This window comes from Brachyhypopomus gauderio, chromosome 3, assembly GCF_052324685.1.
Source record: "Brachyhypopomus gauderio isolate BG-103 chromosome 3, BGAUD_0.2, whole genome shotgun sequence".
NCBI lineage: Eukaryota > Metazoa > Chordata > Actinopteri > Gymnotiformes > Hypopomidae > Brachyhypopomus > Brachyhypopomus gauderio.
The window spans coordinates 15,269,586-15,295,718 of NC_135213.1; the positions used below are offsets into that span (position 1 = coordinate 15,269,586).

General features: G+C 42.0%; 2 protein-coding genes and 1 long non-coding RNA gene across 11 annotated transcripts; 1 reads left to right on the plus strand and 2 right to left on the minus strand.

Moving 5' to 3' along the window:
* Positions 1-1,623: 1,623 nt before the first annotated feature.
* Positions 1,624-6,874, minus strand: plaub (plasminogen activator, urokinase b). 2 transcript variants are annotated; one of them, XM_076999785.1, is made up of 12 exons: positions 6,729-6,874; positions 6,545-6,632; positions 6,405-6,453; positions 5,976-6,080; positions 5,726-5,885; positions 5,400-5,497; positions 5,135-5,179; positions 4,508-4,697; positions 3,249-3,400; positions 2,990-3,130; positions 2,739-2,887; positions 1,624-2,245 (listed from the first exon to the last, which is right to left on the minus strand). In XM_076999785.1, the coding sequence occupies exons 1-12, from the start codon at positions 6,734-6,736 to the stop codon at positions 2,051-2,053; spliced, it is 1,380 nt and encodes a 459-aa protein (XP_076855900.1). In that variant the 5' UTR covers positions 6,737-6,874; the 3' UTR covers positions 1,624-2,050. The 2 variants fall into 2 exon arrangements, with proteins under 2 accessions (XP_076855900.1, XP_076855901.1); XM_076999786.1 differs by lacking the exon at positions 6,545-6,632 and having other exon boundaries at positions 6,405-6,486; positions 6,729-6,790.
* LOC143510435 (uncharacterized) lies at positions 4,502-10,665 on the plus strand. Its single transcript, XR_013129986.1, has 4 exons — positions 4,502-4,636; positions 5,062-5,203; positions 8,585-8,727; positions 10,542-10,665. It is a non-coding gene; the product is annotated as an uncharacterized LOC143510435 (long non-coding RNA).
* exoc7 (exocyst complex component 7) lies at positions 9,363-25,139 on the minus strand. Of its 8 annotated transcripts, XM_076999776.1 has the most exons (21): positions 24,922-25,139; positions 24,461-24,526; positions 23,410-23,594; positions 23,211-23,316; positions 22,721-22,937; positions 22,085-22,252; positions 19,844-19,933; positions 19,325-19,396; positions 18,282-18,427; positions 17,875-18,027; positions 16,424-16,522; positions 16,044-16,106; positions 15,814-15,880; positions 13,557-13,595; positions 11,934-11,999; positions 11,288-11,408; positions 10,659-10,754; positions 10,400-10,463; positions 10,063-10,104; positions 9,710-9,843; positions 9,363-9,624 (listed from the first exon to the last, which is right to left on the minus strand). In XM_076999776.1, exons 1-21 carry the CDS (start codon positions 24,979-24,981, stop codon positions 9,522-9,524), a joined length of 2,157 nt encoding a protein of 718 aa, XP_076855891.1. In that variant the 5' UTR covers positions 24,982-25,139; the 3' UTR covers positions 9,363-9,521. The 8 variants fall into 8 exon arrangements, with proteins under 8 accessions (XP_076855891.1, XP_076855895.1, XP_076855893.1 ...); XM_076999780.1 differs by lacking the exon at positions 19,844-19,933 and having other exon boundaries at positions 24,922-25,138; XM_076999778.1 differs by lacking the exon at positions 19,325-19,396 and having other exon boundaries at positions 24,922-25,138.
* Positions 25,140-26,133: the final 994 nt, after the last annotated feature.

Consider the following 26,133-nt stretch of genomic DNA (forward strand, 5'->3'; position numbering starts at 1 on the left):
ATGCTTATCATAGGACAAAAGTACTGACCCAAGCATCCAGTACTCCAGGATGTACTGAACGTAAAGTGCAATTTGGTCACACTTTAACTGTGAGATGAGAACGCATCCAACAATGACATTACCACTTCTTTTTTTGTTGTTGTTCAAGAGGAACTGCTGCAATACCACCAGATTTACACCTTGCAGTTAAAAATGACATTTTAAGGAAATTATCTGACATGGGATGCATGTGTAATGTGTGAAACTTTGATGTATGGTTAACGCGCAGTCTAAACATACCTCTTTTGCGGTACAGCCACTCTAATGCTTCACACAAGGTGACGTCTCCAGGGGGTGATGGGTCGAGACCGTGGCCGTTCAGCAATACTCATCCACACGTCCAGCATTTCGCCCTTTGCAATACACACCCATTACTCATTAACTCACAATTCAGTATTATTACCACAGCGTGCTTGATATTTTGTTTGTTTTAAGACTCTATTTAAAACAAGGGTATAATGTTTGTGAACTGGTTTATAAATAGTCAATTGAATGTGTATATTTACATACTTTTTTACATACATACATATTTACATATTTCAGCACTGCCACTCTGTATGTAGTTTCTCTTTCTGTCGTCTGTCTCATGTCACAAAGTACGTTAGTGTCCGATTTTTTTTTCTTGGATACAAACAGGCAAATGCTTCATGGTTTGTGGAATTGTAATAGCTCGACTAATTGTTATTTTCTCTGTTTGTATCTTCCAAACCTCGCATGTACCAAATAAGAGATGCTGAAAAATCCAAGCCTAACAAGTGACATTGGAGATCTTGCCCGAAGCATTAATACAGACAGAGAGGAATTGGAACGAGATGTTTTACTCGATTCATGATAATACACTGCCATCTAGTGGTCACATATTAAAAACGTCAAGCGAGTTTTTCAAAATACAGTAGGCACCTGAGAGTATAATTGTGAAATATGCTCTTGAAATCAGTCCTTTTACTTTAGCACACACGATTGGATATTGTATGTAGTATAGTTTTGGAAATTTGTGAGAGGTTCTGTCTGGCTTAGGGCAGGTGCTGGTTAAACAATTTCTAATTTCTGAATGATTGTTTTAACGTCCTTTTTTGCTGTTCACCTCAGGGACCTCTGCGGCAACTATTACGTAATGTGACACAGCTGGCAAAACAAAAATAACACACATGCTAAATTCACAGCCGATTACAGAACACCGTCTATCTTTTAGTGAGTAGCACAATGCACTAAAAACTTCTAATTATACAGATGAGGTGGCAGTTGTTACATGCCTACATTCTAGTCAATTTATCAATGAGTGCTAATTGAGCGAAAGTCAGTAAAATGCTGAACTGGACACAGCAGGTGTCTCAGGTTCAGTCCAGCCTGGCTGTGACCTAAAGGCCAGCACAGGGTGATGATTTCCCTGCTCTAACACAGTCATTAAACCTGGCAATGAACTGAAGAGTCGAGCCTTCGTGTGGGGACACATCCACCATGGCAGTGGAGAGATAAACACTTTTTAAAATATCAGTTGATGCAGGAAGGACCCCAGCAAATCCCCCCTCAAGAGAACCAGCTAGAGTCATCATGTTTCACTCTCCAGATTGAAAGCATCAGAAATGACAGGAAATACATGGATTTTTATTGCCGATGCAATTTTTCAAAATGTACATATTAATACAAACAATAGTAAGCGTTAAACACTGCATAGTTCATTTGGACTCCATTCGAAAACTCATCATAAATATTAAAAAACACATTACTCATATATACATAAATATATGTAGGTAGAAAAATAAAAAAATTGTACACCAAATGTCCAGAGAAACAAGATTTTTCAGACAGATATATTAATATAATATTTACTTATATATATGAAAAAAAAAACAAGCCACTACTTATAAAAAAAGTTTGAAAATCCCACTGGGTCAGCAGAGCAAAGAGTAAAAGTACCAGGCCTATGGGGAGGGAGAGAGAGAGAGAGAGAAAGAGAAAGAGAGAAGCCATAACTTCTCTCTCAGTTACTCCTGAAATTGTATTGAGTTTTTCACTCCTGCAGGTATAGGGAGTTCTCTTTTTCTGGGATCAGTTTGGTTTTCTGCAGGATCCAGTGGTTGTATTTCATGACCCTGGAGTAAACACCAGGGCGGTGTTCTCTGGAACACCCCTCTCCCCAGCTCACAACTCCAAACAGAAACGCTTGTCCATCCACATTACATACCAGTGGGCCACCAGAGTCCCCCTGCACAAATCAAACACACACACACACACACACACACACACACACACACACACACACACACACACACACACACACACACACACACACACACACACACACACACATACATACACAAGCTGTTAAACAGAAGAAAATCTTTTAGCATAAGTCTTTTGATAGATGTAGATGGTTCTGTTTATAAGTATAAACAGAAGTGTAGCTAGGGAAAACATTTCAGAGTTCATCAAAGAAATGCAAAGTTATAAAGAAACAAGTTCTTCAACTGCATATTACCACATGAGGAAAAAAAAACCCTATTGCAGTGTAATGATTCTTTTAATGTTAGATGTGTTAGACTCATCATTACTCCCCCACAGGGCCTGGCTGTTCTCTTTGGTTCAGGAGTAATGGTTCTGACAGCGTAAATATGTGGAGTGGGTGTGCATGAGCACTGCGCTGGGATCCACGCATGTGTCTTTCTGGAAGAAATATGAGACGGCTCAAATGTTCACACCTTGCAGGCATCCACACTCCAGTCTGGAAGTCCTGCACACAACATGTTATCTGTGATCATGTTGCCATAGTAGTTCTTGCTTGAGCACGTGTCCTGTGGTAACAGGTTGACATTGCCCTCTCTGAGATATTGAGAGTTATACCATAACCCTGGAACACACACACACACACACACACACACACAATTGAAAACATTAGTACATTTGCACCATAAAGGTGAAAACATGGAAACCTGTTTGAGAATATGAGGACCTTCTTGCTCTTTGCCATAGCCGGCGATCTGACAGGATGTTCCATCAGGAAGTGAGACGTGAGGAGGAGGGAGACAGACAGTTCTCACCGAGTTCGTCTCCACTGCACAGACGCCTTTCAGGCTGCTAATCTTCAGCAGTGCTAAAACACACACACAAATGGACAGATATACACGCACAAATACACACACGAGCTTCAGCCATATCTTTGAGGAGCAGTTGAGGTTGGGCAAAGAGTGAGAGGTGTGAGGTGGAGTTACCAATGTCATTGTCATAGCTGCCGTCTTTGTTATCGAAGCGTTCATGTGTGTAAAGTTGTGTTACTCTGAACGTTTGCTCTGTCCTCGCATCTGTTTCATTCAGGGCGCTCTTCCCTAGCGCCACCTGCAGTTTCTTGAGGTTAGTGCCGGCACTGTGAGCAAAGTCAGCACACAGTACATCAGTACTCTCTCACTCAGTATATTCACCCCATCATTCATTTTATATGGTTTTGTTATGTGCTGTTTTCAGTGTTGCCATAGTTACTTTGAAACAGTAATCCGACTACTGACTACTGACTACTTCTTTAAAAAGTAGCTCAGTTAAGTTACTGACTACTTGCTTTTAAAAGTAACTAAGTTAGATTACTTTTAGTTACTTTCAGCAGAGGCTGATCCCCCGCCCCTATAACAGGAAAATGACTACCAGTTCTGCCAATACTCACTTTATTGACATGTATTTTAACCGGAACATCAAAAATGACACTGGCATTTGTAAACTTTTTCTTGAAATAGGCTTTGTTGTTTTTAAAATAAATAAATAAATAAGACAGTCTTTCTGTTCAACTCCGCCCACTTACAGGGTTGCCAATTCTCACGCATTGAGCGTGAGACACACGCATTTGACTGTCTTCACACGCTCACACGCCACACTTTCGATATCTCACGCCGAAAAAAAATCTAGTTTATTTACCTCTGATCCATATCTATGATTCAATGAGTTACTAGTTCGATCTGGCGCCAACCACCGGCGATCGATAGATCGTGATATAATACTGAATTTAGTCCATTTTACACCCCGCCCGGTAACAATTTACGTTCGCCGCCACCCCCCGGTTTTTTTCAGGTTTGACGTTGTGTTTTTGAAAGTAGACAGCACTCTGTCGCCAGCACAGAGTGTACAACGCACCTTAATGTTGTCATCCTTAACCGAAATAAAATCAAAATAATGCCTGTATTTCCAGCTGCTAAAGGCGACCCTCTCCTTCCATCTGACTTTGGCGCCGCAGAAATGACATAACCGCGCAAGAAACGTGTAGCCAAAAAATAAGAATGAATAACCTACGTTCCCCCGAAATGCAGAAATAGTAACGCACGATGTTTTAGATAAGTAACTTTAATCTGACTACTAGTTTTTAAATAGTAGTTGCGTTAGACTACTCGTTACTGAAAAAAGTAGTCCGACTACAGTAACGCGTTACTAAGTAACGCGTTACCGGCATCACTGGCTGTTTTGCATTCGGGGTGCTGTCAATTCTGACCCATCAGGGAAGCAGTGTGCTGCTGTGAGCACCCAGCAGGGGGCGATAAGACTTCCAGCACAATGGAACACACTGCGCTGGCTGGAACTCTTCCAGAAGACCGCTGCCATCCAGGGGTGGCGCTCCACGGTACTTAAAGACCCGCCCACAATCTTAAACTGCTGTTCAGACGCATTCCCACAATGCCAATCTGTAAAAAACAAGAGCACAACACAAATAATGTAAATACTATACACAAACAACAAGACATACACTACACTAGAAACGGTCCACTGATCAAACACTATGGCATCATTTGTATTGCAAGTGGTGTTCAGGACAGACACTGACTTTAAGGTTGCAGTCACACTTGGGTGCTAATGACCTCATATGGGTCTATGTTAAGTGTGTGTCCAACTGGAAGGAACCTACAGCAGGTGTTGGGAACATGGATGTTGATTGTCTTGATTCTATGTCAGTTTCTGGTCATTTGTGCACAGATTGTTTGTATAGTTTTTATGATTAAACCAGAATTTTTCATCCCACTCCCCACTGTTCTTTTTGTCTATTCACAGTCCCTGTAAAAACAGCCCAGTCTTAATAACAGTCCTAGGGGTCATCTGGGGGTCATCTCAGAGCAGAACTCACCGGAGTCGGGATCTATGACGAAAGGCAACACAGTGCTGGAAAGGGCTGATGGACATAGAAAAGGTCATGGTGAATATGCTTTTATATTTTTCACACACACACACGCACGCACACACAAACACTCCTGCTCCTATACATACACAAAAGAACAGACAGAATGTTCAGATAGTGCACAGATAGATACACAGTTGATGTATTTATATGTATTTTTGAAACATTGTTTAATGTGTTAGTGTTATAATGGCTGGGGGCACTATATACTCACCAGGTTGTGTGTGACAGTGTGGAATGTTACAGTATTCTTTAACAACACGAGATCGCCTTTGCACAAAACACCAGGGCATCCTGCTGTTGTCTGGATTCCTGTGGTTATGATAAATCATACACGTTTAGGATCAGTGAAATGGTCAGTCTTAAACAGAAATCATCTGAACACCTCAATACTCACTAACCAAACCTCCCAGTCCAAAACTTCACTGCCTTCTGTGTGAAGTGTGTGATTAGTATGTGATGAATGATTTTATATATGTGTGAGGAGGGTGCATTAGCATCTTGTGATGTGTGTGTGGGTGCATATTGTGCTAGATTTGCCTGCAGCGGTTGTGTTGTCCCAGACCCAGACTCGCACTGTCCGCTACAAATGCACGCTTGTTTATTGAGTCCCATTCCAGACACTGGCGCTGGCTCCAGGTCTGAGACACGGGGCCACGGTAGTGCGCACCATTTCCAACATAACAGACCTGCGAGTCATCTGCAGACACAGAGCGGCAGAAATAAAGCACGAGACAGAAAGTAGTGTCGTATGGAAACCCCAGCCAATGTCCTGGGAGGAGCTCGGTACCTGTCTCACAACTGGACCCGCTGAAGCCTGCGAGACACAGACAGAACATGTGCTCTCCAGTGCTCAGTGTAGACACAGACTTGCCTCCATTCAGACACCACGGGACTAAACACACAACCACACACACACACACACACACACGCACACACGCAAAAGGAAAAACGCATTTTGTTTTAAAAAGTTAATACAAACGGTTAAAAGCCCAGCTGGACAATGTCATCACAATGATGTTTTCCAGTACATTTATTTAAATTGCAGAGATACAAATCACAAATGGGACATACAGCTCCATCACCACTAAAGGACAAACAAGAAATCATATCACATGCAAAAGCAGAAACAGAACCATACCAATATGTACTTCATAAACTCAGTGAATAGGAATAAGAAAGTACTCTATACAAGTGTGCTAGGAATCAATTAAGTTACCTGCAGCTTTGGAATGATCATATAGCCGCCCATTTGGCTTGGCTACAGTCTGTGGAAAGGTGCAGAGAGGCTTGGTCGAGTTCTGTTGTCATTAGCCATATTAGAACAGTTAGAACAGGGCTGTATGTGGATCTGCTTACCACCATAACATGTACCACTGTGGATGTCATCAGTAACAGAGAGACACGGACCAATACCAACATGTCACTCATCCTGTAAAGTCTCATCCTACAGCAAAATGACACGGTCTCATCCCAAACAGAACCGAACAAATGTAGTTTTAAGATGAAAGTCCCTGTGTGTAATGCTAAGATATCATCTTACCTCTCCATCAGATCAGAGTGTGAGCTCCAGTGCCTCTGTGAATGCGAGTGTCGGTTCAGTTTCCTCCACGAGACTAAACACTTATATAGGTCAGTGTGTGTTCTGATTGGTGCAGGAGTGAGGAAGAGTGACAGGCCAATGCCATCTGCCAGCTTTTTAAACAGAGCGTAAACATACCAATGAATCAGTGATTCAGTTTTCTGTGATAAACAGCATCACTGAACAACCCATAAACCCCCACACACACACACCGGTCCCTTTCAGAGTTTCCTATTAATCCCCTATGGCATTCTCCCTGAACCACACCTTGTTTCATCAGTCATGGTCCTGGAAAAGCTGAAGCTTCTTGTCACTCTGTGAGCAGGATCTGATTCCCTTGGGGCAGATTAAGTTCAAGATACAAATTTCACCTAACTGCTCAGAGAGTATTCAGGGGAAATACTGTAGAGAATAGCAGGATTATTACAGTATTTGCATAAGCCTATAGGTTCTCTAATATTTTTTTAGCTTTTAAATCCTTTCGTGGACTGTGGTGAAATGATCTTAAGCTGTAATGGGGAGATGGGGAGTTGTTTATCTGACATTAATTAGGACTGTAAGACTGATCCTGGGTCAGCTACAGCCAAATCTCTAGTATGTGAAAGCTGGCACTCTACATTAAGCTTAATGCAGGTGCGTCATTTCATAGTTGTGTCCAAAAACATGTTCCTTCATGTATCATGTGCAGTTATTAATCTGACAGCTTTTGTTTCTGGCATCTTACAATTTATGTTTGAATAACGGACATGAAATTTTATTAAGTTAAAATGCTTTAGTGGAAGTTTACACATTTGAATTTATAACCCAATATCCAAACTTGGGGTCACTTTTCAAAAGTGCCCGCATTCAATCATTAAACCACTTTGTTTGAAGTCAAACGAAGTTAAATGAAACATCTTGGCTCTTGAAGGAAAACATTTAAACATCAGGAATGAAACATGATTTTCAGACATGTCATGAAGCCATGAAAACACCACAGCACGTGTGAGCGGGAGAGAAGCTGGTAGAGGAGACAGCAGCTGTTTGACAAGTTTTTGGTCCACTTGTAGTGCTGCCAGTACATAGTCTAACCAAACAAGCCCTCTTTAGCTTTAAAGAAGAAGCCCTCTTTAGGTTTAAAGAATAACATGCACTAACTAACCAGGTCTTAACATGACGGTTCCATCCAAGAGTTTACAGCCAAGTTTTAAAGACACTGCTGAGTAAGTATCCTGTAGTCTATTAATCACAGCTCCTTGGGGATCGCCATTGAGGATGAGGTGAAGTGGGCAGATTAAGAGGAAGTGGTAGCTCAATAGTTAAGGTACTTGCTTAGTAATCAGAAATAGTTCAAGCTCCACAACTGCCAAGTTGTCTATCAATTGCTCAAAATTGTATTGTTATAACTGTAATAATTTTCTGAACTGTACAAGTAAATAAAATCAATTTATGAAGGAATCAAGATGAAAAAATGAGGATCCATGGAATTGGGGTCAGTGACATCACATTACAAAAGGCCCAAGGACTGTTTAGGATTTCTTTGATTAAACCAAGCTGCTACTAACAGTGTGTCACCTCTTCCCAGCAACTGCTGGTCAGGGAAGTCCAGCTGCACAAAATTAGGTCAATCTTCAGTCTTGCTGACCTAAAGACCTACTTAAACTCATTAAAAAACTTGTTTGAAGTTTGTTTTCTCTGAAATGAATTGGTGCAAGTTGAATATCTAAGATGAATCAGTGTTGACCAATTCCATATAATATTGTTGTATATGTGAAGTGCACAAGAATACATAAATTTGAATAAATATTTTCTTCTTTTCTTATGTGGTATGGATTGAGACATGAAACACCCATTTCAAAAAGGCCCCCAATAACAGGCACATGAACTGGACATCCCCAAATCCACATGGAAGGAGCCACAAGGACTGATGGAAAATAACAAGGCAACAAAGTCCTGCGTGACCTCCACATCCAGAGGAAAAGTAAGTAATGGTGAACCACCCAGCCATTGTGATGCTTACAATCCAGTTATAAAAACACCCAAACAAAGGAATGTGGGATATTAGAGAAATTGCAGGGAAGTAAATGGTACATACAGAGAAAGTAAAGACCAAAGTTGTCCCAGTGGTGATAGGGGCACAATCTGAAAGAGAAGCTCAAATGGATCCCAGGAAGATCTCAGATCAGAACAGCACAATCCAAGGGACACCCAAGGAAGACCCAAACGGAGCCTTTCACCCATGCTAGCTGACCACTTTAACTACCTGTAGTTTAAAAGGAAACTCTAGTTGATCAAATTCCATGTCAAAGTTTATCAGAAATGCACACAAGGAAGAACATTAAACCACATGCCTAACACCGTGTAGGTTCCCCTCATGCTCCTAAAACAGCTTTGACTTTGAAGCACGGACACCACGCAACCTTTGAAGGTGACCTGTGGAATTATGAGACACCACAGCACAGATGAAGAGTGGAAATTCTTTCCAGCACAGAAGAGGGCTTTGAGGCATGCCTCTGCTTTCTCCACAGTGCCGGTGCTTTAAGACAATCGATTTTGAAGCTTGAAGATGTGAAGTTGCTGTGGGCTGGTATAATAAGCAGTCATCATTACAAAAAGAAGCATCATTGTTCTTTTTTTATTGTAGTTTAAACATTAAATCAATATTAGTTATTTACAACATTATTTTATACAAAAACGTCAGAGGGGGTAGGGAGCAGGAAGCAGAAATTCAGATTGGACACAGCAACATGTCTAGGTGTGTGTTGTGGGCGTGGCTTAGGCAGATGTGTCAAAGAGCTTCTCGATCATCTCTTCCACTTGCTCAGGTGTGTATTTGTGGTACTTTTCTGGATTCTTGGTAAACACAATGTTTGCATACCTGTGAGAAACATCAAACATATGTCCATTATTAATAATAAATTCCACCTTCCTACATGTTGCTAAACATGTTCGAGACGCCTCACCGGCGGACAAAGGCTCTGTAGGCCTCCGACACCAGTCTCTTCTGAGCGTGTCTGATGGTGTCCCTCTGCCCTTTATCAGGAATGGCCCAAACCTTCTGGATCTTGCAGAGCTCCTCCAGACCATCATTAAAGCCCTGCAGGAACACACACAGTCAGGCCCCAGCATTCACACTATAACACGGGATACCACTGCAGGGTACAAGAAGGCCCAAATGCCCCACACACATCTCAACATGATGTCTACACACATTTGTAGTACCAGGTGACATGCCTTATTGATGCCCCGTAGACCTCTGCCTACGCACATAAAACGCATGCTCAAGAGAAACGCATTTTACAGGGTTTTGACTTACCTTGAATTTGTCTTTGATCACTTGCCTTTCTTTGTCTTTAAGCTGGAAGCAGCAGTAAAAATAAAAAAATGTAAAGTTTCCATGGCCAAGTTTACATCTCACACACATGTGGGAGTTGTTTAGATGTTTACACTTTCTAACACATTTATTCTATGGCATTCTCAACAGTCAAGAACAAAGCAAATCAGAGCTTGATTATGTCAATGTAATATATTTTCTGTTATTCAGAATTAAACTAAATGAAACATTTTATAGAGAAGAAAATAGACATTTTTCTTCATTCAGTATGGAAGGAAATTCAGTAATGTATGTGGAGTGTGTGTGTGTGTATTCCCACCTTGGTTCCTGGCTGAAATGCCGGCACGTTCCTCTCAGAGAGGTGGTCTGTTACCTTAAACCAGCTGTGGACACAACGGGATCAAAAAGGTACAAGACACAACTCTCAGTAATGTTATCATTTTACTGCTGTTAATTTTCAGACTCAGGTTTCTGAAGAACAATTACACTGCATCTTCTGGTAAGGACATGGACTATAAGAAGACTGTGAAGTCCAGGTGCTGCCGATACTCAGGTGCACTACTGAATAGAGGTATTACCTGCGCTGGTATGTCTGAATTTGCTGTTCAATTAGCTCCCTGTAAGAGCTCTCTGCTTTCCTCTGAGTGACTGCAACCAATTGGATCAGCTCAGACCTGAACAGTACGGTGAAAGTGTCACACACTCAGGCTGATGACACTCCAAACACACAAGCACACAAGCCCCAAAAAGTACAAGACACTAACATGGTTTAGTACAGAAAGGCTAACAGAGGTTGCTTAATTGCTTTACCAGGCTTTAAGATAGTCAAGTAATGACTTGTTAAACATTCCAAAAGCTAAGCCCAAGAATGCAGGAGCAGAAGCCCTTTGTATCTGTGCCCCAGAGCTGTGGAACTCCCCGAGCCTCTCTAACTGCTTTACACATGCAGATGGAAGAATGTCAGCACGTAGCTCTCCTGGTGTTTGGACAGCTCATTTATATATTCTAACAATTTTTTTTTGCTGATTTTGGGTGTGCTTGTGGCTTCTAAACAGCGTAAACAGGTAAAGCTGCTGGTTGTTAACTGACATTTTTAATAATCACATTTAGCATTATACTAATTATACCTGCTGTTACTACTGGGCACTGGTGTGAGACTGGTGTGCTCTGAATTGTGACGTGCAGTAGTCTAGTACTAACTACTCACTTTTCCAGAGACTTCAGGATGTAGTTGTAGTTGTTGTGAAGGAAGATGGCGCTTAGAGCTTGATCCTCATATACTTTCGATTTACTCAGCAAATTTAGCTGAAGATTTCCCAGTACTTTACCTAGAAGAAAAAAAACACAAGCAAGCCCACCCACCGAACCAGTTAGAACGGTCTGTGTACTGTATGAGTAAGTGGGAGGTATACTACCATCACTGAGTGTGCTTATAAGGGTCATTGAGTGATGGTGATATGCAGTGCCTCTAGTGGCATTTGTGTTGGGTTTGGATGTGAGGCCCAGCAGTGCTTCTCGAAGGATGTCCTTAAGATGACACAGTCTGTTCCAGTTATACTGTATCCCAGTCCCCAACAGACTAGAAGCAAGCCCTTAAAACCACGAATACCGGTCACAGGTGTCCTGAGAGCTGGATTAGAGCAAAATAAATACTGCTGTGTCCTGAAGACTGTGTTGAGAAACTCCAAGGTGTATTATTGGGTAGCATGTGTATTTATAACGTACACTGCAAGTGTTGGAGTATTGTGTTTTTTAAAGGCAATGTAAATATGTGCAAATGTAACTACCTCCTATAATAATAATGGATATACTTAATATTTGTATGTATGCATGTGTGTCTGTGTGTCTCTTACAGATGTAGGTGCTAAGGAGTCTACGGCTGAACTCAGAACTGTAGCTGCTGGCTGACGAGCTCGTCTCTGGAAAGAGAAAGAACACTTTAGTCAACCGGCAGGCTTCACTCCAGCCTACTCCCTTCATCCGCACTCCACATGCTGTCTGTCCGTCCGTCTCTCACACACACACACACACACACACACACACACACACACACACACACACACACACACACACACACACACACACACACTTGCACAGTCCATCAGCACACACCAAAGAGCAGAGTCTGAGATGTGGAGGGCCATCACCTATCTGTTCCCACGCTGCCTCCTGAGGTTACCCTTTCCCCATGTACACTCACTAACATTTCATGGGTCATCTGAGAAGACATGCCAGTGTATCACCAAGCAGACCACAAAATCTGCATTAATCTAAATACATCCATACTGCAAAATAAACAGTGTAAATTTATCATCATATACAATTCACAGTACTGCTGGCCAAATGCTTTTGTTGGATCAGGACAGAATATAATGATGGTGTTTATTTATTTATTTTAAAACAAAATGCATTTTGACACAGGAGCACCACATTGACTTTATTTCATATAGGTGAGGCTGTATTTACTGACTTGTGAAACAAGCACAAATACCAATTCAAATTCTGAATGGGCAGGACAGAAGTTAAGGTTTACCATTCTGAAAACACTTCAGATGGCTAAGATGTTAGTGCTAACAGACATGTCCACGATCCATCTCAGATATGCAATTTATTTTGGAAGGAAGTGATCTTATCATCACTTCCTTCTGTGTTACATTTAGAGAAGGAATTTTAAATGGGTGCAGATTTCAGCCACAAGTCACATCAAGATAATCTAATGCACCATAAATGAGCACTTTCCAGCATATAAACAACTCAGAAAAGCACTTCAAAATAGAACACCTCAATTATTTAAGAAGCCAGAGCTTTTGCAGACAGTTGTAAAGCTACACCAGGTTTGTGAAGGCATTGTTTGTATGTCTGTGAGTCTGTAGTGTTGCTATGTGCTGGGGAGCATGTTTGTATGATAATTGCTTGGTACTTTGTAGCCCTGTGGAAGAGTGGTTGTTTTAGAAAACTGCATTCACAAAGACAAGAGTGGCACCATGTGCATGAGACGCTGTTGCCTGGAGCCAGAGGAACTGACTGCATACACACAATCAGTTTTATAGGGAGAGTGGCTCACTCTGCTGCTAGTATATGTCAAACTCTGGGGCCATACAGTAAGGGCATGGCTTTACATCAGACACGGTGCGTAACATGGTTGCTGTTGCCGAGCAGCTAACAGAGCTAGCTAAATGTTGGCTGGGACGCCCAAAGTGGCGTTTGAGTTTGCAGAGGTGTGGCCACTGCCAAGGTGACCCCCACGGCCCCCTCCCAGGATAACAACATCCGCCATTACTAAAATCCCATTGGCAGACCGGACCAACTTTCTGGCGGGGTCTCTCTTAAACAACATTTTTTTGAGACTTCATTCTGATACTAGAAAACACATCCAGCTATAAGACACGAGACAAAGACTGAATAACCAGTGTAAAAGAGTCAGAAACCAGTTTAAAGAGACAGAACCCACAGAGCAGCCCTGTTCATGTGCTTACCTCGGGGGTCTAAAGGAATATTGTAAGTGTCCCCGAGTACTACAGAACAGAGCAAAGCAGAAAAGAGAAAGAAAGAGGAAAAAGAGAGAAAGAAGCACAGTGCAAGAGGTTAGAAAAGTCGTTAGTGCAGACCAAGCATAACCAATCACAGCTCGGTAGCGCAAGAGCAGAGGATTATGGGATGGAAAACAGAGCAATGAGAAAGGAGGTGCTTCTGGATGAGTGGGAGGAGCTACATAGTGCTTTCATGCAGCAATATGTTCAGATCTTTTTCGAGACCCACAGCACTAGGACTCTGTAGGCTTAGTAATTAGCTGATGAGTTAAAACAGAACAGAAAACCACTGAACTCTGCAGTGCTGCAGGGACTGGAGAACTGGAGGAGCTTTGCATCGTTGCCCTGTAGGCAGAGAGGCTGGGATCAGGGCCTGGGAGGTGGTGAAGAGTGTGGTGTGGTAAAGAGGCTAATGCTAGATAAAATGGTCTAAGAGAACAGCCACCCTGCTTTGCTTACACAGACCCAACCCTAATGGAAGAGCATCTTTCACCTGAAAGGTCATGTAACCTGGACTGTTCATGCACATTTTCACATTCAGTGACGAGAAACATTTGTTAATGCTTACATAGGCAAAATAAACCTTCACACGTTTCACCTTAACAAACAAACCGGCACCAAAGTTTAAAAAATCAAGAAATAAGACAAATTCTTTCTATTTGTAATTGTCTTAATCAATCTGCAGTCAGGCCTAAGGCAACAGCATGACAAAAAATGACAAAAGCTTTAAATGGATGCAAGCTGACTGGCAGAAATGCAGAGCTCAGCTGTTCCACAAACTCAGAGCTCAGCTGTTCCTCTTTACTGGCAGCAGGTGAAGAAAGGAATAGCTTAAGTTGCCAGGAGACAGACAGCTGGGTTGACAGAACTTGAAAAAAAAATACCTTCACAACTTTAGAACCATGACAACAGTGTATCAAAAGGTAAACACTATTTTAGATTAAAAATGACCTCATGCAATAATGTCTCTATAAGCCACATTAACTGTGTAAAAAAATCAGCTCACCTATAATTTCACTACTGACTAAAATATCCAAAATGATAAGTTCAGTGCAGTCCATCTTACATATTTAAAATCAAAACTTAAATAATAAATAATAAAACCACAAACACCGTAAAAGTCCTCCATCTTGAATGCTAGTCTCTTCGGGTCACGATTACTACATCCTTCAACATGCAGCGCTCATCACATCCACAAGAAGACAAGATTGCTGTGACACCTGTATCTGTTCCTATGCACTGAATACCTAAATCAGCCATGGATAAGAAACCGGGGACCATAGGCAGTAGTTTCTTTCTTTATGGAGTTTAGGTTCATATGTACATACAGTGGTGTTTATGGTGTTTAGGTTCTTTGAGAATAGCTTGCTAAAGGGTATTACAGTGTATCTTGATGGGATTACATTTACACTAAGACTAGGATTAAGGAAATAAATGGAGATTTCCCCTGAAGGACAGGTGTGTTGAACTTGTAGGAAAAAGCAAATGCCAGACAAATGGCTGAAACATGAAGCTGCTTGCAGTGCCTTTAAAACTAAATAGTTTAAGTGCTTTCCTGACTCCTGATCTGGGACCTGATTTTGCATGTCCTACTTAATTCACACAGTTTGGCTTTAATGAGGCAGAGCTGGCCTTGAATCAGCCAGCACTCTGCGGCTGGAGCAAAGAGGAGGAACCACAGATAGTGAAAAGGATGGCACAGGAGGAGACAGACAGCAGAGCGTTTGCTCAGGACAGGGGACTGGCAGACTGGGGGAGTGTGCGGCAAAACAAACAGATGTAGATAATGAAACATCCCAGAAAAACCAGTCTATGTCTACAACACAATGGTACCTGTCCACAGAGTCAAGATTAATGTCAGGATGAGAAGCAGTTATGAAGCTAAATGTTTGACACTTGATATTGATGAGTGATGAGTCAATCCTCTGGCTTGGGTAAGACTAAAAGTCCAGTTTTCAGTCACTGACATTTAGTTTAGACATTTAGACTTTGCCTAGCATATCAAATCCTTCATTTGAACAGATTTAAGTGAAACTAACTGCATCAGTAAATAAAGAAGATCTAAATACACTGTGAAACATCAATGACCACAAGAGACATACTAACAGGTCCTGTTGTTTAAGGTAGTCAGTTAAATCAGTATGGGTTCAATCTAATCTGTTCCTAAGTGTGGTTGTGAAGGGCTCAGGTCTGGGAATTTTACCCTGAGAAGCCAGCATTGCTCCTGCAGTCTCCTGGAAATCTAACAGCTGCTGCAGGAACAGGATGGCCTACAGAAAGAACAAACAAACAGAAGAACAAAAGGAAAAAAAAAAAGACAGAGCGAATTACATCACAAGAAGCGAAGGTCGAAAGTCAAAAAGTTTCACCAATTACACAGAAGTAACATACGAATCAAAACAGGGAGGAAAGACAGCTAAGGACAGGGCTTACGTTGCTGGTGAGCTCATGGACTGTGCCATCTTTAGGCATGTTGTACTCCTTGTCTGGATCATTCTGTTGGAGAGTCACTGCAGGTTACAATCTAGGATTCTACAGCACTGTCACCCTGCTGTATAGTCTAATTCTCTATGCTACTTATCTTGTTGAATTCTGCACTCAATACAATATTATTTGCACACCCATACTGATAATTAATATTATTAATGTTGTTTAGTGTGTGTGTATGCATATACGAGTGATTCCTTGGATCTATGATGTGAAAAGAGGCCTGACTGGGATTCAAAGAGGCCTGACTGGGATTCAAAGAGGCCTGACTGGGATTCGGTTCCCACGCCTGCTTATTCTCTTCCTGTTATGTGACGTGGACGAACCTTGATGCTGTCTGCAAACTCCTCCAGGGCTTTGGCTCCCGTGGTCTCCATCGAGGTGATCAGACTGGGCAGCTTGTTCTTCGTGCTGGCCGCTGTCCCCTATCACACCACATCACATCATCTCACAGCCCAACACAGAATAAACAGTGCCATTCCCAGACCTGCCTCCTACACCTAGATGTAGTAATCACACACTGACTAACACACTGACTAACGGCATATGGAGATATAGGACATATGGGCTCTATGTAATGGATTTTTGAGGATATATTATAAATTGGGGACTATATATATATATATATATATATATATATATATATATATATATATATATATATATATATATATATATATATAGGGCATATATGTGGAGATATAAAGGTGGATATGATTATGATTGGTGTATATATAACTGGTGGGCTGTTATTGGCGTTAATGGCATTCGATAATGTGATACTCTTATCGGGCGATATAAAAAATATCGCCATTAATCTATTCTTAAAGTTGGGTTGGGAACTGGGTCAAAATAAGTAAGCAAACTATGATGACTTTCACCTTGATAGTTTAGCTCGGGTGTATTCCTAACCAAATTGCACAGTAGGGGGCGAGAACGAGTTTTCAAACCTGTGAATTACCACCCACAACAAATGGCACGAGTGCTTACATGGATGCAGCCACGAAGCCGCCAGGTTTGCTTCATGGAAAATTCATTTTTAAGAAGCTTCCTAATGGAGACATTGACAAGACTAAAGTTGTTTGCACCTTATGCAATGCGGGATTAGTTTATTGTACGAGTTTTACCGGTCTGAAGTACCATTTAAACGCAAAGCACCCGTTTGCTAATGCTTCTGACGCTGAGTCAAGCACTGATGCAGCCCAGGGGAAGAGTCGCCACCGCCGAAAACAGGTTAAATGTACTAAATGTTGGCTTACATTTCAAATCTCATGTTTAGCTGAATAAACATGTTATCAACCCCTTTTAATGTACAGTATGTAGGCTTACAAATTCATGTTTAACTGTATATGCCCTCTTAAAGTATGTAGGCATACAGTACTATTTTCATGTTTAACTGAATAAACCGTTGAACATGAGTACATTTTATTGAGCACGTTTCTTTTCTTCAAGCGTCAAAGTAGAACAGCTTTCTCAAGCAGTCATTGATGCATTTTGGAAACAGGAGCTGAACCCCTGGTCTAATGCACCCTCTGTATTAAGAAACCCCATCTCAAAAACTGACTTTTAGTAGCACACATATTCTGAATGAGCCATTTTAATCTAGATTAATTTCAAGATCTCAGTGAGATTAATCTAGATAAAAAAATTAATCTATGCCCACCCCATATATATATATGTGTGGGGATATATGAGGATATAATATGGGGTAGATGGAGGTGAGGATGGTTGGATGATTTGGGGTCTGTTCTTCTGGTTCTCGCTCCCCTCCTCTCACCTGCAGTGTGGCGTCAAAGTCAGGCTTGGTCTGCTTGAGGTGCCTGAGAATGGGGAAGATGGTGAGGACAGCAGAGTAGTCGTGCCTCATGATGGCCTTGCGTGCGGAGGTGACAATGTTGTCCCCATCCAGCATCAGGTTATCCAAGGCTTCCTGTAGATACGGAAAATTACACAAACACAGAAACAATGTAGTGGTGCAAATGCACGCCAAAACATTCCATCACAATGTGGTAATATGGATGCACACAAATGAACAAAAACAATACACTTGTACACAAACGCACACACACACACACACACACACACACACACACACACACACTAGGCCGTAATGCAGACAAATATATACCCATGAACATGCACATATGTGAGCACACAGATCTAGGTGGTGTGTCTGAAGCAGACCTGAATGAGAGAGTCGAAGGTCTTTTTCTGGTGGTGTTCTGGGATGATCTCTGTCAGTAGCGCGTACTCGCTCTGCGCCATCTTGACAAAGGCACTGATGCAGTGAATATACGAGTCGATCTCAACATCCATATTATCATCCTTCCCTGAGACACACACACACACACACATACACAGCTGTCAGGCGGACAAAATGATGTCGGAGGAACACTTTAGCATGGATGAAGATATAGTCTGGTATCATATTTAAGCCACTTCCAGCAGTGGGAATGAAGGAATGAATGTTCAGATTACGTCATCATTGCTTGAGATGGGTTTCTCAGTGGGCTACAATAAGAATACACATCGCCAGTATGAAAGTATTTTGGTCCCATAAATTGTGGACTGCATCACCAGGAGTTTTCTGTGTGAATGACAGCTCCTCATTCTCACCACACTGCTAATACATTTAAGACATACAGAGAATTATTTTGCTCCCTCGTTCACACACCACAGATATTCTTCTGGGGTGTCTTTGCCTGAAGAAAGACTACGGACAGATCAGTGGCAAGATTAATGAGGTGGATAAATGAAGCATTTACTCTGTTCACTTTCTGATTTTACCTGAAAAAACAAAACAGGTGAGCATTCACTACTGTAAAAATGTGATCATCCAGGCCTGTGCAATATGTCTGCAGAGTACACAAGCAAACTGAGACCATTTATCAGCAGGAATGGTTTGCTGAAGTTGTATCCTTTTTGTATGTGGCCACCATAGTGGGAATAGGGAGAGTGTGAATGTGTGAGATTGAGAGAGAGAGAGAGAGAGAGAGAGAGAGAGAGAGAGAGAGAGAGAGAGAGAGAGAGAGAGAGAGAAAGAGAAAAAGAGAGAGAGAGAGGGAGAGAGAGAAAGAATGTGTGAGATTGAGAGAGAGAGAGAGAGAGAGAGAGAGAGAGAGAGCTCTTTATTGTCCTTTTACAGAACATTAAATGGCCAATAATGGGATATGGAGGGCAGAATCCGCTGAGGCGGAGCTGGTATTGGGCAGGGCTTAAAGACTCACCTGGAGAGCCCCCGTGCTTGTCACTCAGTGCTTCCGTCAGATGCTTAACACCACGCGTCTCATGATCAAAACCTAATTGGTTAGGGGTAAAGTCACATGACCTGTGACACTGCCCACTGTTACACTGACAGTGTTGAAGAAGCAGGCCCCGCCCACCAAGCCCTCAACCAGGGAAGCACAGCACATATATCCACCAAATGGAAGAGCAGTGCGTGTATGTGTGTGTTTTTGCTGTATGTACAGGATGTTAGTGGTGTCTTGTGTTAGAGAACCCAGCATTCAGAGACTTACACCAGAGAGCGACGTCACAACAGCCTTCCTGCGAATCTAAGCTAGAGAGAAAACAGATCTACTGGTGCATAACATGTACAGTCAGCTTTGCACTCAAAGGCCATTGTGACCTGTAAGTCTCTGATTTGCATGACTGTTGTTTTTCTAAAACACACAAAACAAAAAACAACAGTCTTAAAGACAGGAAGAGAAAGAGAGAGTGAAACACCGAAACAGGAGATAGATTACCTTCTAGAGGAGTGAGGTTAGAGGCCTTTTTCCCATCCAGGCCATGCTGAGAGTACTGTTTCAGCAGATTCTGAGCCCTACGGATTGTCCCTGCACCCAACAGAGCAGCAGCGGGTGGGTGGGGAGGGAGGCAGGAGAGAGAGAGAGAGAGAGAGGAAAAAAGAGAGAGAAGAAGGAAAATAGAGGGGGGATGAAAGAGGGGAACATGCAAAGGAAGAGGGTGGGCTAGAGACTGGGTTCTCCCAAAAACCAGCCAATCGCGGAAGCAAAGGGTGAGAGGACCCTATTACCAGTGTACCCACTGTTACACACAAAGAACCCTTTTGCCAAGTGTGCACAAACACTCACACACACACACACAGTTACACTTACACGCACACACACACATCGACAATGGGTACAATGCATTGTACACACAGGGTGGGGAGAGAATACATTGGTTAATGTATTTAGAGCAATAGGTCATCCCACAGCATGACACGTTCAATTACATCACGTGCTGGCATTGACATCATCAACAAACCCACACAACTCAATCAAGTAAAAAATAAAATTAAAACGCATGCAAATTGAAACAAAATTATGCTAAAAAATGAATGACGCCTGTGAGGAAATCTGAGAGCGAGTTCCACTGGGGTCTCATACATTAAAGCAGAGTTTCTCAGCTCTAGTTCAGGAAGTTCCTCTGCCAAGATTCATGTTAGTCCCGCTTTTACAATTATAATTTACAGTCATAATGTAAATCCCTTCATGAACTGTCTGGTGTGTTAGCACAAGGCAAACGTGCATCTGGGTGATGCAGAAGGCCTCCAGACCTGGAGAGCACTGAGGAACGCTGCTTTAAATGAGATGTTCAGGTCCTATTACTGTCCTGCTCCAGACACAGGAGTGAGGAAGCCTGGCACAAACGCGTAGATTGAAGACAGCACCTCCATGTGGTGGGACAGTGCATATGCAACAAAATGCATTTTTAGAGGTATGGGACAGTAGTGGAAGCCACAGGTCATTAGAATAATCTAGCATGAAAGAAATCCCTGCACAAGGAAACCTCTACCACCCAAAACACAGCAGGAGGCATGCCCCGTCTACATGCACACACACACACACACACACACACACACACACACCCCCACACAAACACACACGCATGCATGTACAAACAACACACCTGTATGCACACACACCCATCCACAATGCACAACGTCAAAGCAGCAGTAACTTGCTGATCCATTCATAAGCATGTGTGAAGAGTCAACATGAGTAATGGAGATTAAACTAAGGAACTAAACGAATAAGGAAAAAAAAAACTCAGACCACAGTGTAATTCCAGCATTCTGGCTGGATCTGCTATAGACGTTTACTGATGGAACCCTACTATTATGATTCCCTATTATTATTCTAATGAGTTCAGCTTATGGCTTCTGGAACTCTATTTAGTCTGGTTTGCTGAGGGTTTTGGCTTTACCTTGGTCCTGAAGAAGAATTACCAAACAGTTCTACCTAGTTCAACTTTGGAAAGCTGCTCACAGAACCCTTAGCACTGCACTTAAGTTCTAATGGAATCCTGCTAGTAGAACTCTGGTTGTGCTGTGAGGTTTGTCTGGTTGTTTTGCAACCCTGGTTCTGCACTGACATCTGCTGGAGGTACCATGACGGAGGATGTAGTTCTATGGATGAAAGTCTGACTTGATGATGGAGCTCTGCGGTGGAAGCCTGATTCTATGATGGAGCTCTGCTTTCGGAATTCTAGTGATATATTGGTTGGATGGTGGCTTAGATAACGCAAGCACTGGCTAGAGCACACTGATATAGCTGGCACATTACCTGGGATGTAAACTGCCATTATTTCAAGGACAGGAATGAAAGGCAGAAGAGAAAAGAGACACAGAACATTAGTCAGAGTTACAGGCCAAGAACACACGCCTCTGAGAAGAACAGCGTGTCCAATTCCACCAGGTCTAAGAGAATCTAAAGCAATGAATCTGGTGTTAAGAAAGAAATACCTGAGGGAAACTCATATGATGCAATGCAGTGATTGTCGATGGTGACCCCAGCACACCCATACCCGAACACCAGCACAGCACACCCATACCCTAACGCCAGCATAGCACACCCATACCCTAACCCCAGCATAGCACACCCATACCCTAACCCCAGCATTGTTTGACCTTAACCCCAGCACACCCTAAAGTCAGATACCATGGCTCAAGCCCCTCATATGCACGGATAAAGGTCACTGACCTGGTCTTTTAGGAGCTTTCTTGGTTGGCGTGTCCTTGCGTTTGGTTTGAACGGCAGGCGAGTAGGGCAGAACAGAGGAGGCACTGTTCTTACGGAAATGCTCCTTAAGGCCCTTAATGGATCGATCCAGCTGACTGGAACGGATCTGGTAATACACGTTCATAAAGTCTGCACACACACACACACACACACACACACACACACACAATAAGCAGAGCTGGAATTCATTCAAGAGTTTATATTATGTACCGATAAGATTCACAAAGGATAAACATGGTTGATTTAATCTGAAATTCTAAATCTAAATCTAATCTGGAATCTAATGCTTAACTTGTGGTGTAAGGTAAATGAATTATGAGCTATTTTTTGTGTGTTCATTACCCTAACATGATGTTTGATGTGGCCACTTATGGTGTCAACACACTTACACAATAAATGTAATTTGTTCAATTTGTTTCTCTAAAAATATAACTGAAAAGCTTATTGGAGGGAAAAGGTGCTCATTCTGGAGGTAAGCGAGAGGAGTGAGTTTGTGTGTGTGTATATTCATATGTGATAGGTTTGTGGTGGGTATTTTTCTGGTGCCCAAGGTATGATTGTGTGTGTGAGAAAGTGTGTGTGTGTGTGTGTGTGTACCCTGGTTGCGTCCATACTCCACCAGCCACGTGGCGATGCAGATAACGTCCTGCAGCACAGCCTCAGGCAGGTGCTCCAGCGTCACCTCGCCCTCCAACTCCTCGTCTCCACCAATCACATCCAGGATCAGAATGGGCGGGACAGGTTTACTGTACCGTGTTAGCAGAGCGCGAAATTCTGCCTCCAGTTGTTCCTTCCCTTTTTCAAACCGCACTTTCTGAAAGTCAGAGCCAGTTAGAGATCAGCTTTCCTCACCATCACACCCATGGGTGATGAAGCGTAGTGGGGATCAATGTGGCCTCTTCTAGGGGAGGCTGGGACTCAGCAAGACTCCTAACACCCACTTGTATAACATGATTGAAATTTTAAGCCACTCTTGAAGTTTCTGCTACATATGTAAATGTAACCAACAACACACCCACTGCTACTCCCTAAACACACTCCTGCAGGAAAGAGAATGGGAGAGCGAACAAAGGAAGAGATACTGTACCACTGTATTTAGCTCTGGGCTGTCTGGGTTGTTGTCCTGAAAGTATTCCACGGCTTTCTGGATCTTTGCAATGCAGGCAAGGTACTCATCCAGCCGGCCACTGGGCCTACAAAACACACATACACACACCTTCAAAACTGCACACACCTGTGCACTGAAACGTAAGTCTAGGGCAAGATCATGAACCTACGACACTGACCCCTCCCTGATGATCTTGTCAGTATCCTTGGCAACATGGTAGTAGCTGATAACATGGTCCAGGGACAAAAGTGTTTTATCCACATTGTCCTGAAGACGCTGCAGGTTTTCCGTTTGTTTGTGCACTGGGATTATGGAGTTTTCCAGAGCCATGAGACGACTTTCAAATGAAGACAGGATAGACACCTGGCAGACAGCAAATGCATGCATCATGTGAATAGACTGCAATAACGTTTAGACTAAACTGCAAGAAGTAATTCACACATTTCCATCACCATTACTGTATTCAAAAAACAGCTGATGCACTGTGTGTTTAATTCCTTTAAAGATAAATATTGGTCTTAGATTTGTAAATGAAATTTAAAGCACTGTTTAGGCAAATAATTAGAAATAGCTAGTATAAACTGAATTGGAATGCTTGAATTACATGAATTACTGAATTTTACAATAATATGGCACCTTTCTAGATACCTAAGGTCACTTTACAATGAACACAGAAAGAACCATATAAATGCTTTTTAAATGGGTAAACTTGTATCTAGTGCTTGTAAAGAATGTGTGTATGAACAGTTCAACAGAAGAACACAGGTTTATTTATTTGACTGGGATGTTGTGATGGCAAAATATGACAGTCATGACTGCCCTCAAACCAGGGATTTCCAGGTGGCAAAAGAGTGACGTGACTTCCAGATAGAAGAGCCAGGGTTGCCAACTTTTGACGTTCGAGTGGCGAGTGTATTTTGTTGAGCGGGGGGGGGGGGGGGGGGGGGGTGGCGAACGTAAGATATCGGAAGGGTGTGGCGTGAGAGCGTGTGAAAACGGTCAACCTGAATAGCCAACTCCCTACCCCACACAGTATGCCCACTGTCTCACCCACTGCTCTTTCTTTTATGGGGGTGAAGATGTCATACTGCCCTCTCCTTCAGGGGGTGACGGTGTCCATCTCATTACCCTCTTCTTTGCTATAGCTTTGTAAATATGACTAAAGGATATTGCAGCATATTCGATACAAATACAGAGTAGGGAGTGGATAAACAACATTTATCACTTACCATTCCTTTAGTAAGCTGGTCACTCTTTTCCAAATTCTCGCGAATAAATGACAGTGTTTCCTGCTCCTTTTAGCAAAAGAGGAAAACAATTAGTTCTATATGTATCGCAACAATGAATAATGTTTAATGTTGCTGACAAAAGCCCCAAGGTAACTTCAAGCCTATAAGGGCACTGACACAGAGAGCCATGTTTGTAATGTGAACGAGCCATTTTCGTCGTTGGCGTCATCACACTATTGGTTCTCGGTTATATGACGAGGCCCGTACACTAGTACACTAAATACACTAAACAGCACACACAAGTACAATGACAGCTTCACTGCGACAATGTATCTTCACGTGATGAGGTAACAGCAATGATTAATTCAAGAAAGCTTGGGTCACAGCTCTGTCTCCAGATACATTAGTGTAACGTCAGTTACAGGATTTCCCGTGACATTCCTCCGTTGAGCCAAACCGACCTGTTTCAACTTCTCCTCTATCTCCCGCTTCCTCGCGGACGCATCCTCGGTTGGGATCATCCTGAGGAGCTGTGATATGTACGAACTGATTTGAACGGATAATGACAGAAGAATCTCCCTGCGGCAGTTAGATAATAGCTTACAGAGCTAGCCTTGCATTACCATTCTCCAGAAAAAAACATAAAGCTCGCTAGTGAAGACAGCAACGTTAACCGCCTTTCAAAATGGTTGTTCCTTGAATACGTGACAAAATAAAAGCGTGCCGTTTTACAAGATTGGAGACGTACTGCATACTACATGTATTTTAGACCAGCTTACTGTAAATATAATCATTATTACAGGGATGTCCCAAAATAATGTTTCAGGAAGACCCAACTTTCAGCAGGAAATAGAAATAAAGCATTTTTCAGTTAGAGTCAGGAAACTACTCGTGATCTAATGAAGAAAAACTTTTATATAAAGGTTTAAGCTTTGTTCTGTTTTAAGGTTTTTAGGACTCTGAGATTGAAATAAAAAGCTCAACCTCAGCATCCCATATACGGCATATAACGATGAACTTTCTACAAAATTCATTGATACTGCAGAATTGGCACAAATAATTTTTTTCCATGAGTACTCTTTCTACTTAATATGCCAAATTCTCAAAAAAGATAAAATAATTTTTAAGAATATCATTTTATTTAAAATAAATGTTTTTTTTCTTTTTCAAAGGCTCCCAAAGTATAATGAAACTTTTTAATAGTTTTTGCTGTATATGAACCACTGAAGATCATTTTATTATATTTATTCCTCATATGTATACCAAACTTTTGGATTTTAGGAAACATTTCTTATATATCATAATACCCTTCATGTCAAATGTGCTCCTCCAGTTTCATTAAATCATAGCTTGCTCCATAATCCATTTACAAGACAAATCTGTTCTGGGTCAGTCAATTACGAGGCTCATAACTGGCTCATAACTTATCCTCATAACTGGCTCGATTTAGGTTGAAGAAGGTATGCTCCTTACATCATTGGACTCCAGAGGGAAACTGAGGGACAGAACATTCAGTGACTTTAGCTATGAGATTAAGAACATTATTAACAATGACTGAAGCATTTTTAATGAAGCAAGTCAATTATCTGACCATTTTCTAGGTCCTTCATCCCATATCGCTTCTAGAGGTACAAATTTGACAGACAAACTGGAACATGCAGGTACACATTTTT